The 14,813-nt window shown below is 40.9% G+C and overlaps 1 protein-coding gene across 1 annotated transcript; it reads left to right on the forward strand.

The window, feature by feature from the left end:
- The first annotated feature begins 561 nt into the window (after positions 1–561).
- On the forward strand, positions 562–2,737 carry LOC311298103 (uncharacterized protein). Its single transcript, XM_084420782.1, has 2 exons — positions 562–1,316; positions 1,473–2,737. The coding sequence occupies exons 1-2, from the start codon at positions 1,099–1,101 to the stop codon at positions 2,464–2,466; spliced, it is 1,212 nt and encodes a 403-aa protein (XP_084276908.1). The 5' UTR covers positions 562–1,098; the 3' UTR covers positions 2,467–2,737.
- The last annotated feature ends 12,076 nt before the right edge of the window (positions 2,738–14,813 follow it).

Consider the following 14,813-nt stretch of genomic DNA (forward strand, 5'->3'; position numbering starts at 1 on the left):
TGATTTATGGACATACTTTCAGTATAATCCATCAGAAAGAAAAATGGAATGCATCGTATTGGGAGACGACGGTAAATGTGGCCACAAACTAGGTGGGAAGAATACCACAAACCTCAAGCGGCACCTGAAGGCTCATCACGCTGATATTTTTTCGAAGGTAAGTTAACTAACAAGTCACGCTGTTAACATATCATATACATTCAATTTTACTTGACAATCGGCTTGTGACACATTTCATGGTAAGCTTAAGTTTTACATATATCTACTGGCGCAAATTTGCTGCTAACTTCAGGCTAATATTAGCTTGGTTGCGCTAACGTCAATAGCGTATGTTTGTGTCACTTTTATTTGTTGAACATGCAGGGATTTTGGCCGGGTAGGTAGTGTAGATCGTAATTATGTTAAACCATATTTGATTTTGCTTTTAGTAATTTGTCTTACATGTTTGATAGTAAAGACCTTTTTCTTTTCTAAACGTAATGTGTTGAAACATGATGATCCGCATAATATATATACTATTATTACTATAATATACAGTATACACACATACACATTTGATTGTTTTGTATTCACATGACATGACTTTTACAGATGTACTTTGTATAGAGAGTAATTGTCTTTGTTTTCTCCTCATCCAGATCCCAGTGACCAGAACTCCTATACAGAAATCTGGTTGTCCAAATAACGACAGGGCACAGACATCTATCGAAACAGCCTTGGCCGCAGGATCCAAATACAAGTCAAACTCTGTGGAACAACGTGTCAAAGAACAAGCGCTCGCTCTTTGGATTGGACGCACTGGTCTACCTGCTTGCACAGTTGAGGATGAAGATTTCATCCACATGATGGAGACCTTTGATAAAAGGATGAGCCACAGCCTCAAAAATAAACAACTTAGTTGACAAGATTTATGATGACGAAAAACTAAAGTACAAAGAGCGGCTTGCCAGAGCACGTAAAATAACAATTGGGCTGGACATATGGACCAAAAAAGGACTTACAGCTTCATTTCTGGCAATTAGTGCATGTTTTTTTTGCACTGTGGTAAACAAAGCACAGCACATTTTGTTGAGACTTGATCAGATCGCACACCCACACATGGCAGAGTGTATAAAACATTGTGTTGACCGATGCATAGAGGACTGGGGAATACCACAACACAAAATTCTAACAGTCATAACTGACAACGGAAGCAACATGATTGCAGCATTCAAGTCTAATGAACCGGATGAGCCCACTAGCTCCGACTCCGAGGATGAATCCATCGAGACGAGTGACCCTGAAGATTCTGAGGTGGCTGTTAGAGAACACCAGAGGTAAATTACTTCAGTTTGCTGTTAATTTTCAGTATGTCAGTCACTCTTGAGTTATGCTTGTAGGTTATAGTCACTTTTTTTTAGCAATTGTTCATGGCAATTTTACTGAATGTCCTTAAAACTATTTATTTTTCTCTGTATTTTTGTCTCTTCTAGGTTTGGAGCCATAGATATGAGTAGGACCCCCTGTGTTGTACACACTCTACAACTTGTGGTGAACATGATCCAGAAAGACACAAGTGTCAACCGACTGCTGAGCAAAGTTAGAGGTCTTGTTAAGCTCTTCCGCAAGTCATCGGTGGCAACTGAGCGACTGCTGCAGCTGTGTCAACTAACCCTGGTCAAAGACTGCCCTACTAGATGGTCCAGCACATATCAGATGATATCACGGCTTCTCCAAATCAAGGACTCAGTAGATCAGGTTGCGGATGGGATGAGCTGGGACTATTTACTGTCAAGTGAGTGGCATAAGCTGTCCGCTCTCAGAGATTTACTCACCCCCTTCGCTGAGCATACCCAGTTGCTCCAGAGTGACACACAGTCATTATCCCTCGTGGTGCCTGCCCTTCTGGACCTGTCTGAGTTCCCCCATGCCCAGGGATCTAGCTTTAAGGACCTCGCTTCCCTGGCAATTAAGATGAAGGCAAACATGGACAAGAGGTTCAGCTGCTTTCTTGATCACACTGACTCCAAGTTTTCACCTCTCGCTGCTGCTGCATGCTTCCTTGACCCGACAGTTGCACCTGAAGCACTCCTTGAAAATGATGACAAGCAAATAGAGGCACTTCTGAGAAGATCAGAAGATTATATTGCTCATTTGGTGCCACCAGTTGTACGGGAGGTGGAGGCTGAAGATGAGGAGCCAGAGGAGGGAGAAGAATCCAAAGAAGAGCAGCCTCATAACAAGCGGCCTAGATTCAGATTCTTGTCCAAACCAAGCCGGCCTTCCAAGTCTACCCTCTCAAAGCCGTGTGTCAAGGAGGAAATCAAGAAATTCAAGGAGCAGTTGTTGTCACAGCCTACAAACCAAGAGACTGCCCTAGAATTTTGGGCTGCACAGGGAGATTCTGTTTATCTGAGCCTGAGAGAGTCTTTAGCATTACAGGTGACCTTAGTCGTGGCCGTCGTAATAGAGCAAGGGTCATTTTAGAAAGAAGTGCTTTCCTGAAACTGAATCGAGGTCAGTAGGCTAATTTAACGAGCATTTAATATATATATATTTTTTTTACATTTATTCATTTAGCTGACGCTTTTATCCAAAGCGACTTACAATTGCTATATATGTCAGAGGTCGCACGCCTCTGGAGCAACTAGGGGTTAAGTGTCTTGCTCAGGGACACATTGGTGTCTCACAGTGGATTCGAACCCGGGTCTCTCACACCAAAGGCATGTGTCTTATCCATTGCGCCACACCACCCCACCCCCTTTACAGATATGTAACTGTGATATTCTGTTTGGGCTTGCTGTGAGACTGCACTAGAGGTAGTGCCCTCCTCTAATTCATTGTGTTAAACCAACGTTGTTTTTATTTATTTATTTAGTAAGTTGGTTTGCTTTCTTTAAGGACCAAATACAGTGTTCACAGTATTCAGGGATTGTCTTTATTCATTTTTATGTTCAACACTTCAAGTGTCATGTTTGTTTCATACTTTAAATTCAAGTATGCATTCCTAACAACCTATGATCAATGCACCTCAGTATTATTTATTTATTTTATTATTTTGTTTCAGAATGTTTGCAACTTTGCAGTTTGCACAAGTTAAAGATAGACAGGGTTGTATGATGTTTGTGTTTACAAATAATATGCATCTTGTTGTTGCACTGGCAGACAAGTTGAAGCACAAGTTGTAGAGCATAAGTATGTGTTCCTCAATAGCTTATATTTTGGGCACATTGTTCATTGCACTTGAGCAATTTCTCAAATAAAGCCACAATTGCCAAAGAAAGAATGTTTTTATTCCTGGCTTTTTTGGAGTAAAACAGTGATTCCACTGTTACCACTTTATCTGTGTGTAATGTTGTAGTAGCTCAAAGTTTTTTGCTGTTTAAACTTTAAACCATTCCTTTATTACTGTGATTACTGGTGAAAATAGCCAATTAACTTTTAGAAGAGCATCAATTCATGGAAAAAATATAACTTGAAATATGGGGATAAAAGGTTAACCTACGCCCATTTCCAATACTTTGTAACCTAAATTAATTTGTTAAAGACTACTTTTCTTTTCTTTTTTTACTAAAATTGACTAAAACCTTTTTGCGTTTTCGTCGACTAAAACTTGACTAAAACTATCAAGTTTATAAGTGACTAAAATGTGACTAAAACTGAAAAGCATTTTCGTCCGCTTTTCCATTACCAGTACCAGCTCGACTCGACTCGCCTCGCCTCGACTCGACTCAGCTCGGCTCGGCTCGCTTTTCGCTCCGTTTTCCATTGCAGATAGTACCTCCACAATAGTACCTGGTCGTCATAGCGACGCCGCAGGAAACTGCCGTGACTTAATCTTTTACGCGAGACGCGCGAGAAACACCCGCTACCCACACACACAGGACAATGGAGGAAATCGAGTGTATGCTGTTTTTGGATGTTTTTGTTTTTGTTTTTGCTGTTTTTTATTCAGGATACTGCGTCTGGCGCGTGCAATGATGACGCGGTGAATAGTGACGATTCTCTCTGACCAATCAGCAGTCTGCCGTGATTTCACGTCACATTTTAGTATCGCCTCAGCTCGCCTCAGCCCGCTTAGAACCTCGCCGGAGGTGGTACGAAAAAAAGTACCTGGAAGCAGGTACAGGTACAACTTTTACACAGTGGAAAACCAAACAGAGCCGAGTCGAGTCGAGCCGAGCCGAGGCGAGCTGGTACTGTGTAGTGGAAAAGCGCCAGACTAAAACTAAGGGCAGCCAAAAACAGCACTGGTCCCGTGAATCAAATAATTACGGGGAAAAGGCTTAAAGTCTACAATATACGGGCATGTTTAATGCAGGTGGATTGTAAATGCTCAGATTTGTACTGTTTAATATATTGTAATAAATTAACTTGTGGTCATAGTTTTTTTTTTTTTTGGTTAATGTGGTTTAGTTTCAAGTCTTCCGATTTTTAGTTTTTCATATTAGTTTTCAATACCAGCAAAACAGAAATGTAAATGTCTTGTACTTTTTTACACAAAAGTTCTTAAAGCAAATTTTGTTAAAGCATTATTCGATTACAATAGAGTACTTTAGATATTTCATTTATTTTTATTTATGTACTTAGATATTGTACTTGGATATTTCTAGAAACAGTGTATGGTATTTTGCTCTTATAGTTTTTTACAATCGCTATGACAGTTTTTTCAATACATTTAACAAGTTTCCTAAACTCTTAACGCACCAACACACCTAAAACACACAATTGGCAAAACGGTTAATTTCATGCTCAAAATCACACATTGTAAATTAAACTCCAAAACTAATTTTCAAAATACAATAATACACTAACACAATACACTGTGTCTAACAAAACACTGCAAACATGTTTCAAAATCAAATAATTATTCAAAACACGAACACATGTTCTCGTTCAACAGGAACATTTAGTCAATCATAACACAATGACAAAAAAAACACTATCATCTGCTGAAATGACAGAAACTGCATTATTTTATATGTGTCAGGTCTGCCCTTATACAACAGACAGTATACTGTATTGATCATAGATTGTGTTTTGCACTGCAGTTTTTTTTTTTTTTTTTTTTGAAGTCTCTCTACATTTTTGTTTTGTTTGTAATGTAAATGCATGCATTTTGTTGTTGTTGTTGTTTTGTTTTTTTGTTTTTTTTGCAGCAGAAATTCGATACAACAAAATAAATGCCCCTTCTTAGAGTAGCTTTATAGAATGTATGGGTTATGAAAAAAAGAAGACAGAGACAGAATTGCTGCAGTAAAGGCTTTATTTGCAACAGGGGTGGTGTGGCGCAATGGATAAGACACATGCCTTTGGTGTGAGAGACCTGGGTTTGAATCCACTGTGAGACACCAATGTGTCCCTGAGCAAGACACTTAACCCCTAGTTGCTCCAGAGGCGTGCGACCTCTGACATATGACCTCTGGCAAGATATCAAAAATATGCAATATAGCTGCCATTTACAGTATTACTGTATGTGAAAATACAAAATATACAAACAGAAAAAGCCATCTTCTAATCTGCCCGGTCTTCTGCATTTGTTCACGTGTTCTCATCCACATCACACCTGATATCTTCCCTGGCAAGGCATCTTGGGAAGAATCTTTTGGCTTGCCTTATCCACCCCTGGTAGTGTTCAGCTGTGATGTCTTGGTATGCAGCATCTTTTGCATACAGGAGGGACATTTGGTCCTGTGGATGATGGTCAAAAACCTTTCATCTCCAGGCTGAGAAAACTCCTCAATGGGGTTGAGGAAAGGGAAGTAAGGGGCAAGTGGACATCATCCTCTGATGGGCGTCAAACCAGGCTGTGACTGCACGGGAATGGTGGAATGCCACATTGTCCCATATTTGCATAACTTCAGTCAGCTGTTTCTCACTAGCAATGGAATAATGTGAAAATACAAAATATACGAACAGAAAAGGCACCAAAAAAAAAAAAAAATTATTTGCATAATTCAATCAGCTGTTTCTCAGTAAGAATAGAATAAAATACAGGGGATATATTTGTGTTTCAGTTCACAATATAAACAGCTGTTCACCTTGACTTTAGCCTGTAAGGTTAGGTTTAGAGCATGGTGTTATCTGTTCTGACATACAGGGTTAAAGCATTGGTAAATTTGGCAGTAAAAATCCATTGTTTTGGTCTTGTTTGAGCTTGTGTGTAAAAGTTCAAGCATTTTAAATTTGTGTTAATTGTATGCATTTTGTGTTAAAGCAACAAGAAATGTGTTAATAGTATAGCTTACACAGGCGGATGTAGTGCTAACTGTGTTAAAAGTATTGAAAAATCTGTCATAGCAATCGTAAAAAACTGTAATAGATTTTTAAAATTGTGAATGTTGTGAATGTGTTCTCAGTACTTTTCCTGGAAATCAATATATATATATATATATATATATATATATATATATATATATATATATATATATATATATATATATATATATATATATATATGTGTGTGTGTGTGTGTGTGTGTGTGTGTGTATACGTGTGTATATATATGTATGTGTGTGTGTGTGTGTATATATGTATGTATATATGTATAAGTAAAAATGTTTTAGGTAAACACACACACACACACACACACACACACACACACACACACACACGTATGTAAGTGAGTAAAAAAAGCTCCTCTGCTCTCATCCAAAAGCAAACTCCAGCATTCAGTTGCCAGACACTACAACAACACTACTACCCATGCACAGATTCATGTTTTTGAAGTTTACACAGAAATATACTTACACAATAACTTTATTCTAGAGCTGCTATACAGACAAAACAAACTCTGTTGCATTAATTTCCTATTATCACTGTAAAGCTGCTTTGAAACAATCTGTATTATAAAAAGTGTTTTATAAGTGAAGGTGATTTGACTTGAACACTCAGAGCTGTTGTCGTGGCAAAAGGATGTAGAAAAAAGTCTTTTATAAAAGAGTGCCAATAATTGTGGCCAATGTGTATTAGAGAGAAATATTTCATACTAAGATTTTCTCCCCCTTTTCAGTTTTTTTTTTATATATATATATTTTTATATATATTTGACAAGGGTGACAATAATTCTGACCACGAATGTATGTATCCAAGTAATACATGTGTCTGCTTAGAAACACAACTTTAATCTGAGCCTCCTGGTAGTAAGTAAGGGCTCCCTATATACAGTAGTCAACATTTGAAGTGGATCAAAACCCGTTCTTGTCTTAGAACAACTTTGATTAACTTTTTTGATCCACTTCAAATGTTGACTACTGTAATTTACATCATTAGCAGAGATAGATTATTTATATAAACACAAAATGTGCTGTGCTAGACACACAGACTTGTTGAGAGAAAACAGGTTGTTGTTTTCGACGCATTGGTTTCAAGAGTCAGTGGTGGCCAAAACACACCCAAATTTCTTCGTTTTGTGCAAAAACAGCCACAAAATGGTGTGTTGGCATGTGGAGAATCAACTCTAAGTGAACAGGATTGTGGCTACATTTGGGGAGGAGAATCATCTTGCAATTGACGTGAGAACTGACTGCGTTTACTGGCTGTGGCTCTTGCCTCTCTCACCTCGAACATCACAAACACAGCGCGTCTAGGGGCTTGAGAAGCCATCTCAGCATGTAGAACTAGACTAAAAGACACTAGATGATAAAATGTTCAACAGCTGTGTTGCTACGACTACGAGTAAGCAGTTCAGAAGGCAACACTGACTGGATATGTTTACATGACGCTGAAGTAACACAGGATCTTTGTGAGTCACCAGTGCTTATACTGTAAGCCACCTTGCCATACCCAAGTGCTAAAAAATTCATTATAAATAAAATGCATCAAGATATAAATGATTAAATTAGTTGTAAATTAAATATCTTTAAGAATAATACAAAAAGAAAAGAATAATACATTTACTTGGGTATATAGGCCTATTATTTGCTCTAACGTTCACGCAAAAACGGTCATTCTGACTGTCTGACGACCTGAGCACAACAGAGATGAATACACATACTCTTCTGAGGTTTATACTGTAGCCTTGTGTAATTAAAATGTATTAAAGGTGAAATCCTAAAATAATAAAAATAAAACATAGGCTAACTTTTCCTGGGTGCACCGGCGTAGCAACGGCGAGGCAAAGATTTTCACTTAATAATAAATTACATTTTCGGTTTGTTTCTCGTCAAACCCAGTATACCTTCAGAACAAATATACCACGATTTGCATGGGATTATTTTATGACATTTTAATCCTCTTTAAAAAAAAAAAAAAGAAAAAAACTGCATGAAAGCGCAAAAAAAGTTCTCAAAAAAAACAACTCGCTTTAAAACAACATCAAGGTGAGTAAATAAAATGTCCATTTTTGTGTGAACTATCCCAAAGACAGTCACAGAAAAATAGTTAAGGGGTAAATAAACTTTAAACAGATAAAATACACGGTTTGCTAAGCGACGTAGGCCTATGCCGTGGCTTTTAAACCAACCAAATTCACAAATTTATGAGATCTCTATTCCACCCTCTTATTTTTGTAGAATCGTAAGTGAATTGTTATTCATTCATATAGCTGTCTGTTACCAGGTTATTTCCAAATATGTGATTTATTTTTTTAATATATTTTTTAGGTTTTTAAATGGGTTGGTGCTGTTGGTTAATGTTGTAACTGTCTTGTTCATATCTGCCATTTTGACTTACTTTAATTGATATTGTCACGTAATATTGTTAGATTAAATAACGTAATTTGAACTTGCCATACCTTGACTGTTAGTGAATCGGCGCAACTGAGGGACGGTCCATAATTTTTTTTCTCCCAAATTAAGCCAGTTGAAAAACATTGGATGATGCAAATTATTCCGGCCGACACTTTTAGAGGCCCCCCCATCGTCTGCTTTCCGCCTCCGCCACTGCCGTAGTGGAATGAAGCCTTGTGAAGCTATAAGGCTTTCCTCTAACTGTGCCGACAAAAGATTCAAAGTCTCAGCATATCGATTACAGTTCCAGTGGATCATAACATGTACATCAGCCGGCACCTGGGATGAAGCTTCGTTGATGAAACAACATCTGGAGTGCAAATAAGCTTTTACCCCCCATAATATATTTTATGTGCCATAATGTGGTATTTCATGGCAATATATTTCAGTATACGTCAATATTAGTCATAATAATTCATTACACAAAGCGCTTTACATAGAAGGGGGGAATAAAATACTGTTTAGCTGTTATGTTGTGGGTGCTCACGGTAAGCAAGCAATTAAAAGATTTTTTAAACTTAAAGACTTGTATATGACATGTAATTGACATACAAATATTTGTATAGTAATAAAATTGTTTATATTATTTCTTCAACTAGTATAGCAGTATATATCATAATATAACCCCAAAGCGGGGAAACAACGATCTCCGATATTTGGAATTTGGACTACAGTACCTATTTTGATCACTAGCTGACTGCACCTTTAACTGATGAATAAATATACAAATAAATACCCGATTTGTTGTCCCTGTAAAGAAAGGTGTATCATTTCCATCAGTGGAATGACTTTTGACCTGACCCCCATTTCTCCTCAGACAGTTCTACTGTAGCCTGGAAGATTGGTCACAGAGGACTTCATGCTCCTGTGGATGAGGTGGAGTGATGTCTGTCCTGAGAGAGCTTGCCTTTCTTCATCTAGGCGTTGAAGCATCTGAAAAGTGCTGTTCCACCGTGTTTCCACCTCATTGATGAGTTTAAGTGCAGGTCTGCACATTTCATTCTGCATCTGGGTCAGCTTCTCTTTGGCCGTGGTGCTGGATCTGAAATAGGTGACAACTTTCTTTGCTTTGTTGCGGATGTTACAGAGGGCGGAAACCTGGTCGAAAGATTTTTTAACTATTAAATTAACTATTAAGTGCATGTGCAATGGAGATTGAGTGCCTCACTTGTAGAACCTTTGCACAAGCAATCATATTTGCTGCAGCATCTGTGACAAGGCATTTGACCTTTCCTTCGATTTCCCACTCCTCCATAACCTTGTTTTTTTCCAAGGGATATATTTTTAGCTGTGTGGTTATCTGGAAACTTTACCCCCAACAAGACAGTGGTCAGCTTATCATTTTCATCAATGTAGTGGCAGGTTATGGCAAGGTATGCATCCATGTTAAGCAATGTCCACATATCGTCTCGGGTTACTATTGTAACCCTCGTTCCCTGAGTAGGGAACTGCTTTGACTCGATACTTTGGGGAATGCCTTCGGCATGAAGTGTCTGAAGTCAACTATGGAACTATTTCAGTCTTGATTGGTGCAACGTCATTACGTCACCCGTGACGTCGCATGTGACGGTGATCCAGAAGCTATAAAAGGGTCACAGGAACCAGGAAATGTTAGCTTCTAATTGGTCAAAGCAAGTCGTTCTCAGGGGCGCGAAAAGTGTGGCCGAGGGATGCAGCGTCTCGTTCCCTACTCAGGGAACGAGGGTTACAATAGTAACCCGAGACGTTCCCTTTCGTAAAGGGAACTCCCGCTGCATCGATACTTTGGGGAACTCCGCCCACTGAGAGAAAAACGCCCTGGTATAAAGCATCTTGTACACTTACGGACGATAGAATGAGTAGAGGGCAGATCCAAACTAGCCTGTTCATAAGATTTGGTGTAAGAAGGGGAGGTCTGGAGCCGGAGGCTCGACTGACCTCATGGATGGGAACCCCAGACAGTAGAAAGTATTAGATGAGAGGTGAAGGCAAAAGCGCACCTTGTACTTCAGATATGAGTGGTTTTAGATAACCAACTGTCTTATTAATAAGGGGAAATATCTCCTACCCTTAATACTATAACTAGATGGATTGACTCCTCTCAGCCTGAGGCCTAACCTAGGAACCTCAGAGGCTATGACCTTGACCATCCGACACATGCGATGGAGGATGGAATACCCGAAGAATCGTGATATTGCCCTGAAGATCAATGATATTTATTAACATTGATATTGATCTAGGTACCTCAGTACCGGGCAAAAATAATGTTGAGTGGCTCCCACGCTAGCAAATAAGAGGGGGCAGCACCACCACTCTTCCAGGGAGTAAGACAAGCAGGAAGCAGACTCAATAGATTCTCCTATATATTTATATTAGTGCTGGGCAACGATTAAAAAATTTAATCGTGATTGCGATTAATCGCATTATTACGCGCAACATTTAATAATGAATTCTAAAGTAGTGTATTGCACACTTTTGATCTAAATGTACTGCTATATACACAAAAGTGCAATAACATGTGGTTTGCAAAAACTTTAAACAAATAGCCTAATGTGCTTTTTACCAGCAGTATTCCCTTTACACAGCAGCAGTAAAATATTTCTTGTAAATCTCAACTTAAACATTAATGTAATCAAATCAAATATTAAACCAAAGCTATTTGCCACTGCCAGGGCATTACCTTTTATCTAACTTGTTAAACAAGTTACCATCAGAGTCCTGTTTTCTTGGGTTTTTTTCTGAACAGGTATCAACAGGTATCTTTCATCAGGGAGCAGCAGAAACAGTCTGTGTTCAGTAGCAAGTTTCCCTGTTATTACTGTGCGTTCACACCAATCGCGAATAGCGTGTCAAATTCACGTCTACCGCGTCTAGTTGGACGCTTGAACATTTTGAATCCATTTGCGCGTCCAGAGCGGAATTGACGCGCGTAAAAACAAAAGTTTGAAGCGAACTGGACGTGCGAATGAGGCGAATTCGCATCCACCGCGCCGCACTAAACGCCTCATTCGCGCCGCAGGACCTCCAGACGCGCATAAACGTGCCTTTGCATTGACTTAACATTGAAATCACTCGCACCAGACGCTCTATTCACGTTTGGTGTGAACGCACCATAGAGTGAGGTGAAGTGGTCGAGCACAAGGTGCAGCGACAAGCGGGTGCGTTCCCGTGAAACTGTCGCAGTTGTGCGCACACGCCCGCCTGCTGCCGAAGTTGAATTGTCTTGAACTTTTTGTACACGACGCGCAGCACAAATCATTGGAAGAGAGACTGATCCTCGCTGTTTGTGAGTTTCCAGAATCGAAATAGTTATCAGGACATCAACAGGAGGGAATTCACATGGCAGAGCATCCCCGCTAAACTAAACGCAGGCCTATCAGGTAAAGTTATGTATAATTTTAATTCAAGTTAAAAAGGCTGCAGCTGCGCACTGAAGCCGTTGCCATGCGGTCACTATCCATAGAGCGCTTGCCGTTCTCTCGCAGAGCGCTGTCTCCCTTTCTGTTCACCTGAGAGAACCTGCCGAAGCCTCCCTCCACTGCTGGTTTGGGAAGGTTATTTGCTGGCTGACCAACATCCCACCCTCCTGTGTCCCATGGTTTGACTGTAGGCCTATGTGTATTCAGAGCTGGTGAGCAACGGACTTTCAAAATAATAATAATAAAAAAAAAAATGCGTTAACGTACGATAAAAAAATAGTCGGCGTTAATTAATAAATGCGTTAACGCGATAATAACGCGTTAACTTGCCCAGCCCTAATTTATATATATTCATATATAGATATATCTCATCCACAGGGCATGATGGGTGCCAGGGGTAACCCATCATCCTGATGCCAATAGCCTGGATGAAAAGGATTCATCCTCCAATCTACAGGAACATGGAGTTTTCGTGGGAATGTCCCTACGTGCACACCCTTAGAGGCTTGCGGAGGGCACTGAGGCCGCCACAGAGGCCCTAAGCATGAACGGGAGATGCCGTTAGAGAGCAGGATGGAACACAGTACTGAAGCCAGTGGGCAGTAATAAACTGGGTTCAATGCCCTCCCTAACTTAATTGTTTAGTTCCTAGTAGAGTGGGGTTCTAGGATGGATGACCTGACCACCTCGGTGGAAAGGGCAACCTGTTTTAAGGGTGGGACCCCCTCAGGGGTCAGACCCATAGTCTCCATAACTCTGGTCTTGGATGAAGTAATGTACCATCAGCCTGCGACAGAAGATCTCTCCTAATAGGAATTTGCCATGGAGGACTCTCCAGGAGACTCATAAGGTCCGAGAACCAAATTCGGGCCGGCCAGTACGGAGCTACAAGTAGTAATCTCACATCGTACCTCCTGACCTTCTCTAGAACCCCAGGGAGCAGAGCGATCGGGGGAAAAGCGTACAGACGTGACCTCAGCCACATCTGTACCATGGCATCCAAGCCCAAAGGAGCTGGATGTGAAAGAGAGTACCAGAGCGGGCAATGAGAGTTCTCATGATAAGCGAACAGGTCAACCTCCGCCCAGCCAAACTCTCTTCATATAAGCTCAACCACTTCGGGGTGGAGCCGCCATTCCCCGGGCCTCAGCCCCTGCCTCGACAGGATGTCTGCTCCCAAATTTTCAACCCCAGGAATATAAATAGATCTGACAGAGAGAAATTTATCCTGGGACCAAAGAAGAATCTGATGCGCCAGTCTACAAAGAGGGCGAGATCTTAAACCTCCTTGGCGGTTGATATAAGAGACCACCGACATATTGTCTGTCCTAACAAGAACATGATGGCCTCTGAGGTCGACAAGGAAGTGCCTCAGGGCAAAAAATACAGCCAACATCTCCAAGCGATTAATATGCCATGGGAGATGATGGTCCTTCCAAGTACCTCGGGTATAATGGCCCTCCATAACCGCACCCCAGCCCGTGAGGGATGCATCCATAGTCAAGGTTTTTCTCTGACATGGTGCTCCCAAAACCGGGCCTTGAGACAAGAAGCATGGTTTCTTCCACATGACAAGAGAACAAAGGCATCTGCGTGTAACTCTGATCATGCGAAAAGGGGTTTCCCAGAGGAGAAAACCCCTTGTTCCTGAGCCACCACTGCAAGGCCCTCATATGGAGCAGACCAAAGGGTACTACCGTGGAAGCTGCAGCCATAAGACCCAAAACTCTTTGAAAGTGTTTGACAGTGATAGCCTGGCCTAACCTAATACTCTTCATTGTGTTTAAGATAGTATTTATACGAGCAGGAGACAATTGTGCCCGCGTCGTGACTAAGTCCCACTCTACTCCCAGGAACATAGTCCTCTGAAGAGGAGTTAAGGAACTTTTCTTCACATTGAGTCTCAACCCCACACACCTCAGATGACGCAAAACAACATCTCGATGTTGAATTGCTAGTTCTTTCGACTGAGCCAAAATGAGCCAGTCAGCTATAAGATACGGACCCCCTGAAGTCTCAATGGAGCAAGGGCCGTGTCCATACATTTAGTGAAGGTGTGAGGGGATAAGGCTTGGCCGACTGGAAGAGTCCAGAACTGATGCGCTTTTCCCCCAAAAGTGGATCTCGGAAACTTCCTGTGATGGGGTTAGAAGGGAAAGAGGATTTAAGGAGCTTGTGGATCTATCACGACAGACCAGTCCTCGGAGCTGGTCTGACTGACAGTCGGTAACTTGAATCTGAACCCCCTCGGAGGTTGATCCAGTACCTTGAGATCCAAAATAAGGCCTAACTCCCCCCCCCCCCCCCTCATAGGAACTATGAAGTGCCAGCTGTAGAATCCGGGCTCCCGTAACCAAGGAAGAGCCCACTTTGAGGTTTCCTGTGTTAAGAGGGACTAGACTTCTTGTTCCAAGAACCGACCCTGCTCGGGGCTAGCTGACATGTGAACCACCCTTAGTAGATAATATTTGTATATTAGCTCCACTCTAAGCAGGACCCCCTAGACCAGGGGTGGGCAAACTTTTTGGCTCAAGGGCCACACTGGGTTTTAAAATTTGACAGAGGGCCGGCCCAGTAGCAGATTATGAAACACGACCTCATGAAAGTGCGTATCTATACCACAAATTTTATTTCTCGTGCCATTTGTACGGCAAATTTTTTTTTTTGCTTGCATATGCTACGCACTGTAAACCCCTTCGGTAGGATT

This window comes from Rutilus rutilus (genome assembly GCF_951802725.1).
Source record: "Rutilus rutilus genome assembly, chromosome: 10".
NCBI classification, from domain to species: domain Eukaryota; kingdom Metazoa; phylum Chordata; class Actinopteri; order Cypriniformes; family Leuciscidae; genus Rutilus; species Rutilus rutilus.